The sequence below is a fragment of the Gopherus evgoodei genome, chromosome 1 (assembly GCF_007399415.2).
Source record: "Gopherus evgoodei ecotype Sinaloan lineage chromosome 1, rGopEvg1_v1.p, whole genome shotgun sequence".
NCBI lineage: Eukaryota > Metazoa > Chordata > Testudines > Testudinidae > Gopherus > Gopherus evgoodei.
The window spans coordinates 336,791,613-336,814,478 of record NC_044322.1 but is presented as its reverse complement, the minus strand read 5'-3'; the positions used below and the strand labels follow the sequence as shown (position 1 = coordinate 336,814,478).

Genomic DNA, 22,866 nt, shown 5'->3' with positions numbered 1-22,866 from the left:
GATGCTCTCAACCACAAACAGATTGACAAATTCTCCCATGTGGTTATATAGATGATCCAATCATTGTGCAATACCAATAGGAGAAAGTATCCCAAAAACCAGAATGAATCACTCTCTCCACTTCTGCTCCTAATAGCAACTCTCATTCCATCTGTAACAAGATTACAATAATGGTTTCCTTCTAAAAAATCTCATTCTTTCCTTTAGCTCCTGCAAGGAGCATCTCAAACTCTCACTGAAGACAAAGGAAGTTCCAAGACTTCAGCACATTGCAGGATTGAGAACAAAGTCCTTAGAGATGAAAAGTAAAGCCCCACAGGCATTTTATCCAGATCCAAATGTCAATATGCCTGGGCTAGGAAAGCATTCATGCCTTATAAACAAACGTTTTCTTGCTAGAAAGGGTGAGCAGAGCCAATCTGGTTATGCTGGCTTAGCTCTAAACTACTGCAAAATTTGACACCATCAGCTCAGGATTGAACAAAGACTGTGAATGGCTTGCCAATTACAGAACCAGTTTCTCCTCTCTTGGTTTTCACACCTCAACTGCTAGAACAGGGCCTCATCCTCCCTGATTGAACTGACCTCGTTATCTCTAGCTTGCTTGCTAGCACACATATATATACCTGCCCCTAGATATTTCCATTACATGCATCTGAGGAAGTGGGTATTCACCCACGAAAGCTCATGCTCCAAAACGTCTGTTAGTCTATAAGGTGCCACAGGATTCTTTGCTGCTTTTACAGATCCAGACTAACAGGGCTACCCTCTGATATTCTAAACTACTCTTACTAAGGATATTTTGTAAGCAAATATTGTACAATTCACTGAAATGCACATAAGAGGCAGACACTAAAGCAAAATATATATATTAGTGAGCCAAATTTTTTTTTAAAAAATTAAGATTGTTAATACAGCACAAGAGTTAGAGATATGCAGGCAAATATTCTTAAGAACTCCCTGGCTCTACATATTTCAAGTACACCAAAAATTAAGTGACATTTAACACATAATAAGTCTACCATATGGCTCAAAGCCCTTTGAGTATACATTTTTCAAATGCACATAGTCCACCAAAAAAAAGACACCACCTGTGCCAGTCTTCCAAACACAATTACTTTGTTTTCTTTTCTCAATGTGTCTGTTTGCTGTATTTGTATCTCAGGTATGGAAGAATGGCTCTCTGCCTAAAATATAGATGGGGGAAACAGTTAATCTAAGAAATCAGTTAAGAAATTAAACAGGTTTCCTACTAAAAAGCTATTTTGACATTACACACCATAAAATTCTATGTAAAATAAGTACCTAATTTCAACAGTGAGCTTTCAGGCTTAGTTTCTGTTTTTTCTAATATCAAGTATGAAAAGAAATCAAGGATTTCACAGACACAAAATACCAAATCTTGTTAGAATTAAAACAAATATTTTTTAAATAATAAGCAACAATACATGGGTTTTAAAATCCTAACCAAAATGTTAACAAAATAAGAACACAAACATTGTAGTTATACAAATTATTGAAAAAGTTACATCAGGATATGTGCCAAAGCACTTTAAATGTTTTAACTCTCTAACAGGAACTAAGGTAGGAAACATGACACTATAATTCAAAATGTCATTAAAATAAATATCTGGTAATTTGAAAAAGATGGTTCAAGACTGCCACCTTGTGAGGATTTTTAAAAGTGTGTATCACAAAACAAAATTAACTATACCTCCTCAAAGATTTCCGAGAATAATTCTGAACAGAAATTATGTACGTGGTATGAGCTATTTCCTATCAGAAGTTGTTAGTATAGTCCCCAATAAAGAAAATTTTACAAATGCACCTATCTATAGTAGATTTTGCATCCAAAATTAACCAATGTTATGGATTGTTGAAGGATTAAAGAGGAATGAGGCAAGTCAAGTAACACTTCTAAGCAAAAGAAAATAGAATTACTCTACAGGACTAGTCACACACTGCTGTCCAAAAGACCCCTGTAAATCTTCTGAAACAACAATCTCATTTTCTGATTAAGAACTGTAGGCAAAGCCATCCTGTAGTTCAGCCTCTATTTGAGCAGGGGGTTGGACTAGATGATCTCTTGAGGTCCCTTCCAACCCTAATAATCTATGATTCTATGATTTGCTGATCACCACAATTATGTTTATGTAAAATATGTGCTATATTTTCCCACATTATAACAAATCAAACCATTATTGTAGCTAAATCAGTTGTACCTGTTCTTCTCTTGACTTTAAACTATATACATTGCGGAGCTGAGGATCCACATGTTTTTTTCCCCTCATGTATAATTCAGCAGAAGTAACCTCAAAGGTTCAAAACTGAGTCTTCTCTCTATATATTTCTGTTATCTGAGATGCAAGTTATTTTGATTTTCCTAATATTGACTGTGGAAGATCACCCTTCACTTTCCTAGTTATTCAAAAAAAAAATCAATCAATCTAGAACTACTGCTTTTGGATGCTGTTAAAACACCAGGTTAGCTGCCACCCTGGACAACATAACCTGCTTCAACAAATTAGCAAGATGAAATTATTTTTTAACTGGATGCCTCAATAGAAACATTTACAGGAATTTATTTTTATAATGCTTCAGTAAATCATTTCACCTACAAGACATTTTGGGGCTGACGATGTGCCCCTCTGTTTTAAAAATTACAGGCTGGCATTATCTCCCACAGTAAATTTCAAAACCAAATATTTTAGGGGCAAAAGACAAAGATTAGAATTTTTCAAAACAGAAACTATTTTTTTCCAGGATTATTAAGATCACGGAACCTTGGTCCACTAAAAATAGATTAAAACAATGCCATTTTTAATGGTAGTTGCAGAATTTCAAATGTGATTTCAGTAAGTCTTGAAACCTTTCCTTATAACTGATAGCATTGTGACTAAGACTATCTCTATTTCTGAAAAAAACAGTAATGCTAAAATAATATTACATTTGTTTTCTAAATTTGCTGTTCAGGAAGAAATTGAATTAAATCTAATAAAGAGCCTTTAGCTCATCAGCAAAAGTGATGTATATGTATACATATGTATACAAAGTGAATGTATTTTGAAAGCGTTAATGTCTCTCTCTCATTTTCTGTGTTTTAGTAACTTACTAATGCATGAATACCAAAACTCCTCTGGTTGGGAACATTATTTGAAAGAACAGTGAGCTGTTAAGAATGCCAAATGTCTTTTTTTTTTTTAAATGAAAAAGTATGTATTTCAATTCAATCCTGTTTCTAAATTAGTAAGATACACAAGTACGGTCATTCTGGGTCAGACCAATGGTCCATCTAGCTAGTATCCTGTCTTCCGATAGTGGCCAGTGTCAGAAGGTTCAGAGCAGTGGTCGGCAACCTTGTTGTCTGGCGGGCGCCAGACGAAGGACCGTGGGGGCGGTTGAGCATCCGCCTAAATGCCACCGAATTTCGGCGGCATTTCGGCAGATGTTTGACCACCGGCCAGGACACGGGCACATTTAGATGCCCCTGCGGGCACCATGCCACCCGCAGGTACCGCGCTGGGGACCCCTGGTTCAGAGGGATGAACAGAACAAGTAATCATCAAGTGATCCATCCTGTTGCCCATTTCCAGCATCTGGCAAACAGAGGCTAGGGAGACTTCAGAGCATCAAGAACAGGAAGTAGCACCCTATAGTATCCATTCAAAATGCAATTAACGCATTTCACTGGGGAAGAAGATCGATGTGTTAAAATGCTGAGGCGTTTCAGTTTGTAAACTTCATCCTTTTTATTTTAAATAGTTTCTAAGACCTATGTATAGTCATTCATGAACTGCTTGATTACTAGTATCCTGTACTAAAAAGCTCATCAGAAAATGCATGGTGCTCGGAGTTCAGGGGGCTTCTACATTGGGTTCCCTTCTCTTTGCAGGACCAGAAGAATATGACTGCATCACAATTTTTCTATATTTAAATTCACTCTTTTCTTTATAGCTGAAACACAACTGAGATCTCTCAATTAATGGTAAGCAGAAAGAGAGCACAAAAGCTATCCATCTTTATGTTTATCTGAAAGGCATTCAGATACCACAGTATCAAGAGAGCTACACAGAAAATAAGTGTACATGGACTATTTAAATTCAGACCCACTCTCCTTTAATCTAATCAAGGAAAAGCCAGCTCTCCCATAACCCACACATTCATGAAAGCTCAATCAGGAAGAGGTTAGAATTCTAGCCAAAAAACTACTTGAACCCCCTTGGTTAGCCCTTCCATTCCCCCACCAAAACTAGGGAGTGTGTGTTTAAAGTTGTATTTAAAGCTTACACATACACTTTTTACATAATACCATTAATTACTGTTTTAATTAAACAAGCAGAATGATGGGAGCCATGAATTATTCTCTCCCATAAACTGTCAAACTGAAATCATAAATTAAGACAGTGGTATGGGCTAGACTTGGAGGCGCTTGAAATGCAACCCAGCTCATACTTTTGCTATCTCTTTCCCAGTTGGCTTTGTCAGGTGGAAGTATCTGAGTGGGCTTCCCTATTCAAATGCTACATACAGATTAACAATAAATTACTGTTATTGGAGGCAGGGCAAGAAAGAAAGCAGGAAGCAGGGGAGTGCTTTAAATACAATACTCAAAGAAATTACTCATTGAAGGGTGGCTCTAAGCCTTTCTCAAGAGAAGTGGGGTTGCAAAGACAGTGGTGGGCGAGTATGGATGGGATGGGATTCTGAGCCAGAGTGCAACATTTGGCATGCTGCATAGCTGAGAAATGACAGCTGTGGGTCAGTAACTATACTGCTCTGACCCTCTGAGAAACAATTCCATTTCAGAATAACTGGAACGGCAGTTGCATAGGTTTTATAGGCTGAATTTGCAGTGAGTACAAGACCTGACTGCAATATTTCAGTCCCAGAACAAAGAGTAGCTTGGAGACACTTCACTCTAGGGCATTTTATTCATAAAGCTGCTTTATAAGCTATTAGAAATGTCCAAAGAATACTAGCAAGTCTAATTAAAGTAATTTACTGAGGGGAAAAGACACAGCAGTCTTTGATTCTGAAAATACACAAAGGTGCTTTTTTAAAAACAAAAATTTCCAGACACAGTACACCTTTCTAAATATATGAAAAACATGTAGAAGTACAATTAAATAATGCCATTGGTAATTTTTAAAGATTATATGTCAGATCTTCGAAACAATCAATTCTACTTGGGAGAACACTTACATCCCACTTAAGTGCAAACTTGTTAAGCATATAACCTCAGGACATAGAAAGCCTATTATTTTAAAAAGTGTTCATTATACTAAGCTCCACAGTGTAATGATGTGTTTTAGAAACTGCTCCCTGTTGAACACGTCATGTTATCAAATGCAATTTATCTTTTGTTGTACAATTACATTTATTTCTCAAAAAGAAGGTTCATGCATTATGAGTTTATAAATACACCTCTACCCCAATATAACACTGTCCTCAGGAGCCAAAACGTCTTACTGTGTTATAGGTGAAACTGCGTTATATCGAACTTGCTTTGATCCACCTCAGCGCGCAGCCCCGCCCTCTTGGAGCGCTGCTTTACCGCGTTGTATCCGAATTCATGTTATATTGGGTCACGTTATATCGGGGTACAGGTGTACTGATCTGGGATAAAATGTTCAAAACACGTAAGTGACCTAGGAGCCTAGGTCACATTTTCAAGAGTGACTTAGGCACTTAGCAGCCTAAATCTCACTGAAAGTCATTGGGAAGTAGGAACTTTGAAAATTTTACCCCTGAAGAATCTGGGGTGAAATCCTAGCTCCCCTGGATTTAAACCCTGGTCTCTAACAGATATGGATGGAAATGACCTCTGCTTCAGATTTTTACTGTTTATGAAACCCGGTCATAACTGTTAGATAAATATTTAACTGCTGAAATACTTTGGAAAAAACCTACAACCTAAAATCAGAATGCTTACCAATTAACTTGCAATTTTTTTTTAAAGTTTTATTTGTGCTGGTCTCCAACCAAGAATTTAACATTTACTCCAACATTTCCAAGTACCAGTTATTTTTTTCCTTGGTGTCTAATAGCAGATAATTTTTTTTTCAGAGCCTACACTAGAGGAAACACAGTTTTATAAGTATTTACCATAGAACAATGTTGTTATTATTATGAATTATGACTGTAAACATCTCCCTCGTTTCACATTAATTGTAGAATGTTTGGAAACACTTCTGAATTTTCCCTGATGCCATATTTATTAAATCCAGGACCCTAAAGCCTTATAAATTTGGTGTAATACCCTATCATGTAGAAAGAGCAAATCAGATCCCATATTAATTTCGAAGAATATAAACATCCAACTCACTTCAGTCCCTACAGCAGCGATCAATAACCTTTGGCACGCAGCCAGCACATCCCTTGGCCCATGTCACTTCCCGCAGCCCCCATTAGCCTGGAACAGTGAACCCTGGCCAGTGGGACTTGCAATCGGACGAACCTGTGGACGCTGCCAGTAAACAAATTGTCCGGGTCCACCAGCAGATTTCCCTGACGGGCCACGTGCCAAAGGCTGCCGATCCCTGCCCTACACCATCCACAGAAAAGTTACACATAGCAATACACTTCACTTAATTTTAGGGCCTGTAGTCACTTATTCATTGCAGAAAAGGCACAGAATTGAGTCTTCTTAGGAGTACAAAATCACCACATAAACCTCTGGATTTCTTCACTATTTGGCCACTGAAATGTTTTGTTCAGAAATAGATGAAAGGTTATTGCATTCACAACAATATATAAAGTCAGCTCAAGAAGAAGCCTGGAAAGAGGTGGAACTGGAATATTGAGCCTATATATTAAAAATGGCAAAATGAAGTAACGAAATTCCAGTAGCTTTTGAGGAACTGTGACAGCAAACACACATACAAAATATATTAAATTCCAGAAAATAGATTTTGATTTCAGAGAGTCGGCCAAACTCCAGCCTGCAAATATATAGGCTGGAACAAATACGTATTTCACAAGGTCATGTCTTTGGAAGACTTTTCTCCACACATAAAATGTGTAATGTCTGTTATCTCCAATCAAGTATTTATGAACATATGTAAATTTCCAGACCAGGAATAAAGAGATAGCAATAAGTATGCTATACTGAATCAAGTGCTTCCGTACTGATCGAAGGAAATTTCCAATTTTATTAGGTGTCATTAGATGAGGAAAGGAAAAAAAGAGAGTAAAAGAAAAAAAGTAGAACAGCTGAGGGATGTGGAAACAGGCTTCATGACTACTCCTGTCACCAACAACTATTCCACCATTGATTACCACAAAAGCAAAGAACACAATTACTAAGAGTATGTATGGCCAGGTCAAAACAATAAGAGTTACTAGATTTGTAAATGACATGATGTACTCAGTAAGAAATTGTAATACTTTGATTAATTCTGAAAATGAGCCCTTCATAGCTGAAATCCTTTCTTCTTTTTTCTTCTGTAATTCTGTCTTCCAGGCTTCACTTAGTTTTTGTGCAACAACACTTCCCCCACAGAAAACAGTCCATATAATATTTGTTTGACGAAACATAAAGCCACAAAATCCAAGTAGGGCTGAAGTTTTATGGTTACCATAAAGGCACATTAAATATGCAAACAGAGTAAAAAACACTGATCCTGTGTCTGTATAATAAAGGAATGTAAAAAAATAGAGGGTAGGAAACATTGCAAGGGTTAATGTAGATAAGATTCTCTGGAAACCAGACACAGTCTAGAGAGAGAGGGAGAAAAAAAAAACTATCAGTAGTATTACTTCCATTAAAGAACAAAAATCACAATTATTTAAAGGGTACCATTCTTTAGAATCCTCAGTATCATAAAGCAGCATCTCTTCTGAGTTGAATCAGTTATTACTATACTAGTATGCACACTGCATTCACTTTATTGTCAACTTTCTGCTACACTAATATGGAACATAAGACAATAAAGCATAGAGAAATATGAGAATGTAGAATATTAGAGCACTGCTGGTGATTTAAAAGTAAACTCTGAAGAAAATAGGAAAATTACATTAATTTCAATTCTATCTTAGGCATTTATATAGTGTCTGTCATGGCATATCTAAGGCCCCTATCCTGCAACTATCTTACTCCAGTTTCCTCTGACATTCAGAATGCACCGTTCTCTGACAGCACAGTTACCATAACTTCTGCTGAACTTGGCCACAGAGAGTCATTTAAGCCTATTTAATCTGTGGTGTGGTCTCTACAGTTCCTTTTCATTATTATTTTATAAACTAGTAAAGAAACTTTGAAGAAAAAAAAAGTCCAGTTGAAAATACTAAAACAAACGCTTTCACTTATACACCAGTTACTTTATATTTATATTTCCATCTACAAATATAAAATAAAAGCTATTCCAAAAGAATGAATTATTTATTAAATTAGACCCTGCCCTGGTAAAGATTTATGCATGTGTTTTTTAAAAGATGACTTTATCCTGGATTGAGAATATCTACATGGAGAGACGATTTCTGAGGATAATGGGATATTTAATATAGCCAACAAAGGCATAAACTGATTTCAAGGCCGGAAGCTGAAGCCAGGCAAATTCAGACTAGAACTAAGGTGCAAGTTTTTAATTAGGGTAATTAACTACTGGCACAATTTACCTACGAATGTCACATGAAATCTTTATAGATATTTTTCCAGACAGTAAGTTCTAGCTCCAAAATACTCAGACCTCCGTGGTTCAGGAGTCAAATTAGTGATTAACTTTATCCAAAAGAGCCACAGTAGCGTGAATTCATTGTTTCATTTGCTATAGTTATAGTCACATTTAAATAGTATGACAGGGAAAATTTGTGTGTGTGTGTGTGTGTGTGTGTGTGTGTGTGTGTGTGTGTGTGTGTGTGTGTGTGTGTGTGTGTGTGTGTGTGTGTGTGAAATTATTCTCACAGCAAAATGACTGACCAAGTATTATTATTTTATCAACTGCAATTGGTTAATAACATACACCTCTACCCCGATATAACGTTGTCCTCAGGAGCCAAAAAATCTTACTGCATTATACGTGAAACCGAGTTATATCAAACTTGCTTTGATCCGCTGGAGTGCGCAGCCCCCCTGGAACACTGCTTTACCGCATTATATCCGAATTCATGTTATATCGGGCAGCATTATATCCGTGTAGAGGTGTACTAAAAACATCCTGATTGGTTAATACCTTAGACTGGTTAATAATTAAATCACACAGTGTTCTAATATTATGTGCTGCAAAGAGTCAGAGAAGATACATTAAAAAGACACTTGTGGCTCACAAGCCTCAATCTGAGAATAACTAGTCTAGCTCAACCCCAAGTTATGGGTTTGATAAAGGAATAACTCGGTGAAGTTCTAAGGCCTGTGTAATGCAGGTCAGAGTAGATTATCATAATGGTCCCTTTCAGACCATAAAATCTATTAATATTAACTTTATAAATACAGTAGTCCCATTAACTTGAATAGGACTATTCAAATATGTAAAGTTGAACACAAGTGTAAATCTTTACAGGATCAAGCCCTAAGGGAGGGGAAAAAACCTGTTTTTAGAGAAAAAGGATGGAGGCAGTAAAATAATCTAAATGATATAAATATTTGTTGCATAAAACTGAAGAGATCTGAAAAGCCTCATACAGTAAGGGAATAGCTTAGCGTCTCATCAAAAAACTATATGTATTACTGTATGTAATTCTAATGGATTTGGAGTGTACCTTGTTTTTATGATGTATCTTGCACAAAAGCAAATATAGTAAGTAGAAGTTCCCAACACTGAAAAGGAGGTTAATAAATCGGAGCATTCCTGTAGAGCACACTACACTTCCAGACCATCCAAAGAGCCAAACTGCAGGTTTCACTATCCCAACAGACATCAAGTATAAGCCAGGCAGTGTAGTGATCATGGGGTCCCACTTAAAAAACAAAACAAAAAACAGTAGATTAAAGGATTGGGAAAACCCAAAATGCATCACAGAAACAATTAAAAACAATAATAGGTTGATAAGCAGTTCTATCTTACACTCCAACTCATTAATTTTCCATTAAGTTATTGGTCATTTTTATAGTCAATATTAGTCAGATCAGTAAACAAAAACAGTCTCACTCTACTTTTAATAAAAAAAAAAGTTTTAATTTTTTTTTAGGATTTGATGGATTTTGTTTTATAAAAAAACAATCATTTTTGTCTGGAAGAGCTAAAGATAACATGAAAAGGAAAAGAAATTGCATTGGTGACCTTTTTTTTGCTTCTTATATACAAATGTTTCCCCCTCCATCTATAAAAAAGATTATTTTTTCTGCCCTTTTTTTTTTTTAACTAGACATTTAGGTTTCCCTATCCTAATAGTTTTCTTTAAAACTATTAGGAAAACCAACTAACAAACCAGAGGACTCTGTCATCAGGTGCACCAAGCAAGTGAAACTTGACTGCAAGTAGAAACCAGACATCTATTCAGACTGTTTAAAATCTTAGTTTTTGTTAATACCTAACAGACAACTAGAAGAAAAGAGACAGATAAGGGTAGATGCCTAGTTGCTTTGGAGATTGACTGGACAGATTTTCTAAATGGAATAACCCTGCAATCCTGGCAGAAGGTGGACTAAATGGTTTTGATTTTGTTTTCTTTTTTCCCCCATTTCCTCCACCTTTGTCCTTTATTTCTCTTTGTCAATGATGTCTAGGGTAGATTTTTTCTCTTTAGTTTTTACTTTCTTTTTTTCCCCCTCCATTTTTTCCTACTCCTCTGTAATCTCTGAGAACAATTCCCATCTATTTCCCCAGTTTATCCAAACTCAGGCATTCTTGGTATTGCTGATATAGCTTACGTAAAAATAAGCATGCACAAATCCTTAATTTAAAAAAGAATTCCAAGCCTTCTTTATATATCATAAACAAAAAAGGGCCCAAGCAATATTTTTCTTCTTTGTGGTCACTCTTAAATGAAACATAAGTACTGTGCATGCATTCCTCAAACTATTGTTATTAACAAGCACTTCTTATCTGAGAAATTATTACTATCATTATATCACATTTTTTGTCGACAGCTAAGGCCTGACAATTGCTCCCCCTCAGAAATAACTTGTTCAGTCCACCAACCAGCAAGAATTGTTATAAGCTCATCTCCACTTATCACATCATTTGAGTGCCAAAGCAGTTTAATCTACTCCAGCAGACAGGAGGCATATATTCTAGAAAAAGGTTATGTCTACACTGAACATTTCTTTCTGTGGCATATAGAAGAGACAGGTAGCCCCCTAGAATGGGTATATATAGCAGCACAGACGGTAAGACACAGCTTAGACAAGTACAGACACACCTGAAAGGTGTTAGTAAGTACCCGAGTACATACCCTGCATGGCTCTCTACTTGCCCAACCCATGCATCACTGCTGCTGGAGCCTCTCCTGGCCACAGGAAAAGACTCCCACAGCAGAGAAAGGTTCTCACAGAGGGGAGGCAGCAGGGAAAGAACCCGGCAGCTCCATGCCATTGGAGTCTTTCCCTGCCGCAGGGAGAGATTTCAGGAGCAGGGAAAAGGCTCCTTCAGCTCCCCATTGCTAGCGTCTTTCCCTGCAGCTAGGAAGGACTCTAGCAGGGAGGAGGCAGCAGAAAAAGCCTACTTTTCCTATTGCATGCCCCCCACCAGAGTCTTTCCTCATCACAGTGAACAGCTGCAGCAATGGCAAGCTGCTGAAGCCTTTTCCTGCCAATGCCACCAGAGCCTTTTACTGATATGCATAGCTATATACACCACACTGTGGGTGAAGCCTGCTTCCCACTGTGCCCTGTAGCTGAATACACCCTACACCCCTGGCCTATGGTACTTAGTGTGTAGACATAGCCAACAGCAGCTCCACTGCTCCCATCCAAAAAGACCAATGACTGATACCAAAAAACAAAGAGGTATCCACGGGTGCTGAGAGCCCTTGCATCAAACTGTAATGTAAACCCTGTACATGATGGAAACCACTGCAAGCCCGGGATGCTGCAGCATCCCCAGCACCTATGGCAGGGCCGGATCTAGCCATTTCGCCGCCCCAAGCACGGCGCGGCGGGGCGCTCTGCCGCTCGCCGGTCCCGCGGCTCCGGTGGAGCCTCCCGCAGACGTGCCTGCGGATGCTCCACCGGAGCCGCGGGACCAGCGGACCCTCCGCATGCGCGCCTGCGGGAGATCCACCGGAGCCGCCTGCCGCCCTCCAGCACCCCCTGCAGCATGCCGCCCCAAGCACGTGCTGGCACCTGGAGTCGACCCTGACCTATGGAGGTACCACACTGCATTATACCACGCCAGGATGGCACCCCAGGAGGCTGGTGCTCTGAGTACTGTCATGCCCTTCACTTGAGTGTAAGTGGGGAGCGAGAGGAGACAAGGAACAGGGCACCCTGTGAGCCTGCCTGGAGCTGGGGCGTCCAGGTCTTGCAGCCGGGCACCCGTGACAGACCCACCTCCCAGGCCTGTCTGAGCCCTAGGCCCCCAGCCGGTGTCGGTCATCCCATAGGTCAATTTGGCCCATTAGCTAGGAAGAAGCAGATCCTGAGTGTTTTCGACCACAAAATCCATCCCTCCCGATTTGCAACCCCATGGACCAGGCGGCAGCAATTCCTGAGCAGGAGCACAGATGGTTTTCTTATGTGACAGAAACTGAAGCTAGTTGCAAAACGGGAGGGTTGCTCAAACTGACGTTACACCGGCACCATGGCGGGGCGGGGCTGCGTTGCCACAAACGTTCGTGGAAGTGGAAACACTCGCGTTTGCCCGCAGACAAACCGATCGCACCGCAAGCTGCGTGGGGAAGGCACGATGGCGCCCCGTGCCCCTGCCGGGAGGGCTGGGGCTCGCTTCGCCCTGGGTAGGGGTGACACAAAGCCGGGGCTGGCCTGGGGCTCAGCAGCGGCCCCGGCGGGGACGCATGTGGCGGTGCTGGGGGAAGAGGGCCCGTGCGGGCCGGGCCGGGCCTCCCAGACCCGGGGGCGGGGCCGGGCCGGGCCGCCGGGGAGCCCCGTACGCACCTGCTGGAAGAGGCCCTCGCAGTAGGCCTGCGCCTGCGGGACGTGGAAGGCCTCGTCCATGTAGGGCGCGCGCTGCTCGCGGTTCAGCGCCGAGAAGAGCAGGCAGGAGAGCAGGAAGGCGCCGCTGATGGCCGCGGAGAAGCCATAGGCCTCGGAGCGCTCCATGGCGGGGGGCGAGCCTGGGTTTCCGGGGAAGGGAGGGCTTGCCCGCAGCACGGGGAGGAGGAAGTGGCGGGGTGAGACGCGCGGGAAAGGAGCTGCTGAGCCGGCTGCGGAAAGCGAGGGGAGAGGTGCCCAGGCGGGCTGCCAGCTGAAGCTCCCCCTGCTCTGAGCAGCCCCTTCGGGAGCGCCCCGGGGTGCGTGATGCCTCAGGCAGGTGCCTGCTGGAGGGGGCTGGGTCCTGTGCAGGACTGAGTGTCCCTCCGTGTCCCATGATGGGAGGCGCTCGGGGTGAACTGGGACAGGAGCTGTAGGACATAAAGGTTTTCTCTTTGTTCCTCCTAGGGCAGTGCAGAGCCAGCGCGGCTCAGACACGCCTTCAACCTCCGGCGGCCTGGAGCTGATGATAGTTGGAGCTAATATTGTTTAAACGTTTTTTGGGGGTAAGAAAAAATTAAATTTCTAAAGTTAATTTTTAACTTTTTTTGTCAGAGTAAAAATAACAAATGGAACATTTTACAAATCTCTTTACAATGTATTAAGTTTTGCATAATGATCGTATTTACTTATGTTATCAAAGGAGAGAGAAAAGGAGGAAAGAAAGCATGTGTAAAACTGAATCAGACCATAGTCACCAAAGGCCTCTCTCATAAGGTCCCAGAGTGCCTTCAACTCCCATTTAGGAGAAGAGCAGGGTAGCACCTTGTTAAGATCTTAGAGGACTGGGACCTTCTAGTGGACAAGTGACTGGTCATGTACTGCTGCCTGGGCTTCCTTCTTGTTTCTATCTGCAAAACTTTCATCTCCCAACTTTAATATTTTTTTCCATATCAACTACTGAGATGTCATCTGATAGTGAATGGCTGGGGAAGTGATTTGCACAATCCTGAATAGGAGAGGTGATGGTCCATGAGACAATTTTTGTATTAAAATGTGGTCCATACTAAGAAAATATTTGAAAATTCCTGTCTTAACACACAGGAGTGATTATTTTATGCAATTTTTTTTGTAGCCGTATTAATCCCAGGATGATAGAGAGGCCAGGTTGGTGAGGTAATATCTTTTATTGGTGAGTGAGACAAGCTTTTTAGCTTACACAGAATTCTTCTTCAGCTCTTGGAATCTTAATCAGAGTGTCACAGCTAAATACAAGGTGGAATAGATTTTTTAGCACAGTGGTTTTCAACCTGTGGTCCATGAACCCCTGGGAGTCTGCAGACTGTATCTACGGGGTCTGCAAAAGGTTGTCCATAGAACAGAGGTTTTCAACCTGTGGTCTGCGGACCCACCTGGGTCCACAGACTATGTCTAAGATTTTCAAAGGGGTCCACACCTCCATTCAACATTTTGTAGGGGTCTGCAAATGAAAAAACATACTAACCCAATGGTTTTCAATAAGTAGTAAACACACATTTCAAGGAACCATTCAGGGTGAAGTGACCCATGTTTTATGGTATTTGCCACTTAAGCTTCATTAAGAAATATTATTCTGAAAGAGACAGTTATCTTAAGTATTATGAATCCTGTGCATTAATTATGTTTATAAATACTCTAGGTTTGGCCATTTTATACAGGTTCAAGGCAAACTCACTCTTTTGTTACAAGATGCAGCATTTCACACATCAACTGGAACTGTTTCCTGACTGTAGCGTGACTCTTGTTTTGTTTAACGATGTCAAAAATGCTGTTGCTCTAAGAAAAAAAGCAATGGAAGGATCTATTGATGGAGCATTAATAAATCCTGCAATGGTAAGCAAATTGCCAAATAATTTCACATTGTAACTGTTTCTATTGTATTGCAGTTTTGTAAGCTATAATTCCTCCTCTGTTAAGAACTGTATACGAAACTCAATATGTTTGTATTCCTGCAAGCTTTTGCATATTGTTTGATTTCTGTGCCTATTCACAGCCCCATGGACTTCACTTGGACTTCATGCAAGTGTAAGGGTCCACCTATGCAGATCTGATTGTAGGATTGGGCTTTAAGAGTTTACAGCCTTCTGTGTTTGATTCACTTCACCTCCTAGAAGATGTAGCTATTTGAATGATTTACTTCCATCTGTCAAAGTAAATGCTAATCATTTAAAGATTTAGTTCCAGAAATAGTTTGAATAGACTTCGTGTCCTTATATTTAACATCTGGAGCCTTTGTTCTTCTTTCACTCCATAACTATTTTCAGACCCTGCCATTACCTTTTGTTAAAAATAGCAAAGCAATGGTTACTGGAGAGAAAAAGAACTTTATTAAACAATCTTGACCCATTAGATTGCTGGATTTGATTCCTTTAAATTCTTGTATTTGAGACAGTTTAATCAGTGATGTTATTCATCGATCACTAAGGGATAGTACTCACTAAGGGATAGTACTATCTGTCTCATTGAGTAGTCCCATTGACTTCAGTCAGACAACTCACAGAACAATCTATTGCTCAGTGTGAGGATGGCAGATTTTAGGACAGTAAAATAGAAGTAATTGAGAGAAATTTAACTTTATTAAGATGATATGATATGATTTTTACTGAGGGGGAAAAAAACTAATTCTTTATAGTTTTAGTCTTTTCCTATTCTGTTCTGCAGATTGTTGATCCACTTCAGATTCTTGTGGCAACAAACAAAGCCGTTCACCTGCACAGGATTGGTAAAATGAAGACTAGAACTCTTAATGCAGAAATTATTTTCAACCTTTCCCCAAACAACAATGTAAGATTCTTTGCTGAGCAAATGTGTCTGTTGCCAGATGAGCTTTCCAAAATCCACCCAGCCAAGCTGAAAATATTCATTCAATGAATACTATACTTGTCTCAAGGGCCCCATTCTGCGAGATACTTAGCTCCTCTCTTAGATAGCTACAATGGTTAAACTTCCCTGGTCATATTTCAGTGCACACGTATCAGCTCTCAGTGCTATGACCTGTCCTCTAGTTCATCCCTGAGAATCCAGGAATACTTCTGATTGACCAATTTTCTCTTTTTGTGGACTGCAGGTATTAGTAGCCTTAACAGCCTGTCATTTTTTTAAATTCAAAAACTAGGTTACCTATAACTGCCACCAAATCCTGGCCCAAACTGTCAGAAATCTGTAGACTTGACAGAGCTCAAGTTAGCATTAAACTACTGATGAGTGTCTTCAGCAAAAGGCAAAGGTAACCAGTGTCTGTCAGTATTTGAAATTAGCTTGAGTTCTTAAAGACTTATTTTAATGTAAAAATTATTAAAATGTCGTATATTAGGTGTTTGATTTATCAAAGTAAGTACATATTTTATTAACGTAGCATCCTAGCAGTTAGTTATAACCGTCAACCAAATAGGTTCAGATTTTTTTAAATTACCACAATACAAAGAACAGAAAATACAATTTTGGCTTTTGTCATTCAATTTACGCTTTTAAAACACTATGTAAACCAATATACAAGGATAAAATTAATGATCAATTGATCCATTTTGTCCATAGCAAAAATTAATTTCATACAATTCTTTATTTTTGCCACCAACCAAGCAAATATGACAACTGTCCAGATAACCAAAATATTATAATTGCATAACAAATATTCTAATTTTTGAATGGGGGAAGGGATAGCTCAGTGGTGTGAGCATTGGCCTGCTAAACCCAGGGTTTTGAGTTCAATCCTTGAGGGGGCCACTTAGGGATCTGGGGCAAAAATTGGTCCTGCTAGTGAAGGCAGGGGGCTGGTCTCAATGACCTTTCAAAGTCCCTTCCAGTTCTAGGAGATTGGTATATATCCAATTATTATTTATAATCAATAAGTCAAAGGACTTTTGAGCCAAAATTGGAAAAACTTTTATTTCTCTGATGACAGTAAATGCTCCAAAATAATAAGTAATGTGGCAAATCTTCAGCGTGGCTAGACCTACATATGCATAAACAATTGTGCCTCTCAGTGTGAGCTCACTTCCTTTTTAAGAAAGCCCTCTTTGTAAATTGTGTTTCTAATTAGCTGCTTATTAAGATTTCCACATATTTCTCTATTATACCTTAAGTTCCAGAAAACTCCAGGAATGCAAAAAGTAGTGGACTTGCAAAAGCAAGGGCAATTTTAAAGTTTTAGACTTATTAAGGCGTTCCTCCAGAATGTAAATTCACATTCCGAATGCATAATCAGTCATTAATATAGAGGCCTTGTGCCTTTGGTTGAGATAAAGCATTCACTCACCTTTGCTGTAAGTAAAAGAGTTGGGACAGAGTTAGGAAGACCAAACATTTTCCTCCAAAATATATTTTGCACTATCTCTAGTGACCTCAGAACAATTTTCTAGTCACAAATTTCTGTACCACTAAATATTTGAGCACAAACGTTGCCCTAAACACTCTGTGCACTGAAGCAATTAAATTATCTCCATACGTATGAAAAAAATAAAGAACTGCTTGTATAGACTTTTAAGGCGTGCTCCTTAACCTTCTGTATATGCTTATCCTATTCATCACTGCATGTGTAAAAAAAAAAAAAAAAAAAAAAAAAAATGCCCAGGTAAGAAAAGGACTTCAGTTGTTCAATACAGTGGTCATTGTCCATTTATGCAACTTTGGTCTGTGGCCAAAGGTAATTACTTTAGTTTTCTGATCATTTATGGACATACTCTCCTGTTGACAAAAAAATACAAAAAACCTAAAATTTCTTACCTTTATGTGTAAAGTGTTTGTTATTTGGGACGTCAAAACCATATGACTTACCAAAGTAAAAATTGGGTCTATATTCTCTGCTGCTACAAACTGGCACTGCTCCATAGATGTGGAACTATGCCACGTTACACAATTGGAAAATTTAGCAAAATGACTGAAAAGATTATGCTGGTCACTGGCTTCCAGATAATAAGAAAATGACCAATACAATTTCAATATTTCTCATTTTATCTTAGATTTCAGATGCATTGAAAAAGTTTGGTATTTCAGACAATGATTCTGCAGTGCTCATTGTTCTGATTGAAGATAAAGAAAAAACTGTAAATCTGGAAAGCATAATATCTCAAGTGGAAGGCCAGCAGGTTTCTCTAGCAGAACTCCACAAAATAACAGACATAGCCAAAGTTAAAAAGGTTTGTAAAGGTTTCTTTTAGGAATATGTGGAATATGACTGGGGCTGGGATATTTTACTTAACTAGCTCATTAAGTCCAAATTGGCTTCTAAAGATTCCCAAATCTGTAGTGTGAGTACTCATTACTTTTCTTTAACCATGCAGGGTTTTGTGTAAGTGATTGGAAACTTTTATTTTAAGTGGAAATGGAGTATTTGTTTGCTGCTGCTTCTGTTTTCTATTCAGAGAATTTCATTTTTCAATGGATGTTGATCCAGCAGCATTCAAAACTGTCACTGGCTTCAGTGGGAGTTTTGGATATACGAGGAATTCTAGGTTGAGTCCTTTTTGAGGTTTCTCACAACAGCAGGTTTGCACCTTCTGTTTTTCTCTAGGGAAGATACATGGAATTAAAAATAAGGCCCAAATACTTCAAAGATTTACAATTTCTTTAAGCAGGTGAATAATCCAATTGGAGGGACCTAAAATAGCAGTACTGAGTTGACAGACTGCTGGCAGTTGCTTTAGAAATAAAAAGATTTTGCAATAATGTTGTAGCCTTTATTTTAAGTCCTTGCTACTTTTTTGATGTTATAGACCTCTGGAAACCAAAACAGGAGTCTGGTTAACTGTGCTAGAAAATAAAATAGATGTTTGGTGCCTGAAATTCTTCCAAATATATTAAATCTATTTAAAGTAGTGGTTGCAAACCCTTTTTCATATTGAAACATGACCAGCAAAGGACCTTTTAAAAACTGTTTGTGCCCTTTTTTCTTTTCTGTAATATGTAAAGAAGGCTTGGGCGATATTTTTTTTTTTATCTCCTCTTTTTTTTACCTTTAGAAATATCAAGACTGTCAAGTCCAGTATTCCTTGCTTTTGCTGGAGAAACTTTAATAAATCTTTGAAATATGTGTTGGGAGCCCTCTCACTTAAATGAAGGGCAAAGGTGTCAAATATTTAAGATAGAGATCCTGTGCGGAATCCTGGTCCCATTGAAGACAATAGGAGTTTTGCGAGGTGAAGCTTTCAGTCTCAGTTTCCAAAATGCTCATTATGTTAATAAAGTTGATTAGATGCAAACCAAAAAAAGAGAGAGTGCTTAAGTGCGGGCTAAAAGTCCCATTCCCTCCATTTCTCACCTTTCACTCTCTTGCCTCCTGTGATGTAAAAATTTGTCTAGTTCCTCAATCTCCATTAAGTCTAGCCTGAAAGACAAGACCTACGTTTATAATGTTAAAAAGGAAAAAAATCTTCAAAAATACTTCAATATCTTCTTTATAAAGAAATGTGTTTTGTTTTGGGTGTTTTTTTGCAGGGGAGGGGGTTAAGAAAAAGTATACATGCACAATTTTTTTCTTCTCTGTATAACCTTTACATGTTGTTTTTTATTTCCACAGATGTACAGACTTACTCCACAGGAAGAAAAAATTGGCACATTACTAGATGGCATCATTTGCAGAATGTCAACAAAAGATATTGCATGAAAACATTCAAAGAAAAGAAAAAATCCACTTTAAATCTACAGGAACAACTATTGCAACCATTCTTATTAGTTTTGGACTGTCTCAATACTAAAATACTTTGCACTTCTTTATTTTATTTTGTTTGGAAGAGTAAGAAGAGTCACTAAAACATTCTGTGAAAGAAACTGACAGGACATAAACCACTAAAGGAACACTGAAGCAATATTTTATCTTAAGCTTCATTCAACTTCAGAAATGCGTCACATAGTGCAGTACTGAGCAGAGTTTGAATTCTCACAACTTGTACAGATTCTACCCATAGTTTTATTTGCAAATATTTTTTAAAATTTTTCCCAAATCTTTTAACTAGTCATAAACATAAGGGTTCAAAATCTATTTTTTACCTTTGTTGTAAAGTGCTTTAAGATAATCAGATATGCCACTAACAGTGCAAACTATTTTTATTATCACCAAGGCCTGCAATGACTTGGTTTGCATAAGCATGGAGAATAAAGGATGATACGGAGATATTTTTAGCTGCTTAGTGTTTATATATGTATCATGCTTGTCTAACCATTATGCACTAGGAGCGCATATACAAACTGCCTCTTGTGACTTCCTGACACTCACAAGTGTATGTCAAAAACACATAGAAAATAGGTCCCTGGCCCAAGGAGCTTACAATCCAAATGAGAGATTTGACAGATGAGGGTAACATGTACTCTATGGAAGCGGGAGAGGTGAGGAAGGAAGCTGGTCATGGAGATATATTTACATTGCTATTCTGTATTAGTTATGCACATTTAGTTGGTTCATAAACTACGTCGTGTAAATGCACTCATTTATTTGTTGATGATATTGCAGAAGTTAGTTTTTAGAAAGGATTTGAATGAGGTAAGTGTGGAGTCTTGAACAAATTTTTGGAAGACATTCCAAGCATAAGGGCTAACAAGGAAGAAGCCACAGAGATGTTTGCAAGAGGAGATGCAAGGGGTATTGAGGCTGGTGTCAGTGAAAGGTAAGGAGCTGATATAACCTGTCATATGGAAGGTTTTCTCAGTTGTCTAGATATACAGATACTGTGGCTCACTATTTGAGAACTAAAAATAGTCAGGATAGACATGGGTAAAGATTTTTTTTTTTCCATTCAGCTTGTGATGAAAGAAGCAGAAGAATGTAGAAGCATGCGAAAAGAAAGTTGGAAGGTTCTTGCCTTCAAGATATCTGTAACAAAACTAGAATAGCATGTACTAAGAAAGCTAGAAGATCTTCTAATCCATGTAAATTTCTATGGGCGCCTGCAGTTTCACCCATGACATTCTGCTTGCTCTGCTTTTTTGAATAAATAATTATCTTCTTTCTATGCCTTTTGTCATATCATTCTTTGACAATTTATTTCTGTAACACCACTCCCATATGAATTTCTCACAGTTGGAGTTTTGTTCCTCCCATATATACCACTATTAATAATTTTTCTCCAAAGATGTCTTTGACTGAAGTGAAGACACACTGCGTGAGTTCCTCAGCTGCCTGTTTCATCATCCTTTATTAACTCCTTTCTCTGGTTTTGTTTTGGTGCTTGGGTAAGTATTCTATATAGTTCTTATACTGCAGTCATCACTGTAGTACCTGACAATGCTGCAGTTGTGCACTAAACAATGTGACTATGCACTTGTCATGTATTCATTCTCATCCTCTCCCAAGGGGAGAAGCATGTCCTATGGAATGTCTTATTTTGGTAGAGTTTTAGGGGTTTTTTTGTAATACAGTAGATTCCACATATTAGCAAGTCCTCAGTCTTCAGCAAAAAGTTGTTATCCAGCAGTTGGTAATAAGTGGAAGGCAGGTTTGCAAGACTACAGTCAGGAAGGTAGCTCCGGGATGTGCTTTCCCTGGCTGCAAACCAGCTCAGGCAAAGCAGCAGTAGGAAGGAGGACAGCAGCCAGGGTGCCAGGGTTCTCTGTGGGGAGTGAAGGTGCTAGGGATCCCATGGGATTATACAGTACCTCTCCTTTCTCTATGTGTTGCGGCTCAGCATGTCCCATCGCTTGCTTCCCTGCATGTAGTCTCCTGGCAAGATATAATGAGGGTTACCATGCAGCTCAGCATTCAAACTGCAGTCTCCTTTTCTGCTAGTGCCCTGCCCTGCCCGCAGCTTCCCCTCCCTTACCTTCCTCTACATAGGCAAGTTTGCTGAGCTGCAGGCAATTGCCATGCTGTCTAGAGTGGTTCACGAACATGAGTGCCAGCCTCAGGACACGTCAAGAAGCAGGGCAGACACCTCAGGCTGGTTATATGTTCTATAATGAGATTTCACCAATCCACTAACAAATGTTTACTCCTAAAGCACTACAACAGTTTTATTGTGGAGTCACAGTCAGTCTCCTTGGGCATTCCAGTCTATCTTGTCTCCCAAGAAAGTTGGACTTGGTGGTAGTTGGTTGCTATATACCAAAAATCACAAAAAATTAAGGTTGCTTTCAGTCCTAATGGATCAGTCATTTACCCCAGGTAAGCTAACGTGTACCTTCAATTTCTCACCAAAGACAACGCGTGGAGCCAATTCTGTAATAAACTAAAGATTTATTAACTAGGAAAAAGAAATCAGTTATTAAAAGGTTAAAGCAAGCAAACACACAGAGAAGAGTTACATTTTGTGGTTTTAAAAGGTGACAGTTATAGTAATCTTAGCTCTGAATCTCTTTTAGGGCTAACCCAGGCTGAGTGCAGGGATCTCTGCTTCTCTTTCATAGCTCTGGCCTAGTGAGAGTCCAAACAGCAAAAAAAAAAAAAAAAAAAAAAGTAAAAAAAATGTCGTGAGCTGAATTTAGTTCCTTTTTCCAGAATTCAAGCTGGTGGGAAGAGCCCTTTTGCACATAGCTTCTTCATGGGTTTGAAAGGGCAATTAACAAAGCCTTTGTATTGCAATGTCCTATGGTGGCTCATTTACTTTTGATAGGCCTCCTTGATGCTTAGAAGACAATTTCTCCTGACTGGGGTCACAGTTTCAAAGCAAATGTTTTTTACAGTTATAAAGCAGGAACTTAAATATTACCGTATACCATGTGATAAAGAAAAAATAAGTGAGATTACTGCATGCAGCAATTTACAAGCATTTCATAAAGTCTAAACATTGTTACAAGTTCAATATCCATCTCAACCATACTAACACACAGGTGAAATGGACTAGTTTCCATAAATGAATTTTGTCAGTGTGCAA

General features: G+C 39.1%; 2 protein-coding genes across 12 annotated transcripts; one reads left to right on the top strand and one right to left on the bottom strand.

Annotated features, from left to right (window-relative positions):
- Positions 1–777: 777 nt before the first annotated feature.
- Positions 778–13,164, bottom strand: LOC115648157 (dol-P-Glc:Glc(2)Man(9)GlcNAc(2)-PP-Dol alpha-1,2-glucosyltransferase-like). Of its 3 annotated transcripts, XM_030556646.1 has the most exons (4): positions 12,992–13,164; positions 9,697–9,894; positions 7,387–7,716; positions 778–1,187 (listed from the first exon to the last, which is right to left on the bottom strand). In XM_030556646.1, exons 1-4 carry the CDS (start codon positions 13,154–13,156, stop codon positions 1,056–1,058), a joined length of 825 nt encoding a protein of 274 aa, XP_030412506.1. In that variant the 5' UTR covers positions 13,157–13,164; the 3' UTR covers positions 778–1,055. The 3 variants fall into 3 exon arrangements, with proteins under 3 accessions (XP_030412506.1, XP_030413389.1, XP_030411650.1); XM_030557529.1 differs by lacking the exon at positions 7,387–7,716; XM_030555790.1 differs by lacking the exon at positions 778–1,187 and having other exon boundaries at positions 5,535–7,716.
- Positions 12,744–20,182, top strand: TPRKB (TP53RK binding protein). 9 transcript variants are annotated; one of them, XM_030560386.1, is made up of 6 exons: positions 12,744–12,831; positions 13,496–13,593; positions 14,725–14,899; positions 15,728–15,850; positions 18,025–18,201; positions 19,581–20,182. In XM_030560386.1, the coding sequence occupies exons 3-6, from the start codon at positions 14,756–14,758 to the stop codon at positions 19,665–19,667; spliced, it is 531 nt and encodes a 176-aa protein (XP_030416246.1). In that variant the 5' UTR covers positions 12,744–12,831; positions 13,496–13,593; positions 14,725–14,755; the 3' UTR covers positions 19,668–20,182. The 9 variants fall into 9 exon arrangements, 8 of the variants coding, with proteins under 8 accessions (XP_030416246.1, XP_030419460.1, XP_030417081.1 ...); XM_030563600.1 differs by having other exon boundaries at positions 12,745–12,831; positions 13,501–13,593; XM_030561221.1 differs by lacking the exon at positions 12,744–12,831 and adding an exon at positions 12,962–13,051.
- The last annotated feature ends 2,684 nt before the right edge of the window (positions 20,183–22,866 follow it).

Coding starts and splice junctions, on each gene's coding strand:
- LOC115648157 (XM_030555790.1), bottom strand. CDS start 13,156: ATGGAGCGCTCCGAGGCCTATGGCTTCTCCGCGGCCATCAGCGGCGCC. Junction 9,895..12,991: donor GCGAGGGCCTCTTCCAGCAG/GTGCGTACGGGG, acceptor TTGTTTTTTAAG/TGGGACCCCATGATCACTAC. Junction 7,717..9,696: donor AGATACATCATAAAAACAAG/GTACACTCCAAA, acceptor CTCTCTCTCTAG/ACTGTGTCTGGTTTCCAGAG.
- TPRKB (XM_030560386.1), top strand. CDS start 14,756: ATGCAGCATTTCACACATCAACTGGAACTGTTTCCTGACTGTAGCGTG. Junction 14,900..15,727: donor CATTAATAAATCCTGCAATG/GTAAGCAAATTG, acceptor TCTGTTCTGCAG/ATTGTTGATCCACTTCAGAT. Junction 18,202..19,580: donor ACATAGCCAAAGTTAAAAAG/GTTTGTAAAGGT, acceptor TTATTTCCACAG/ATGTACAGACTTACTCCACA.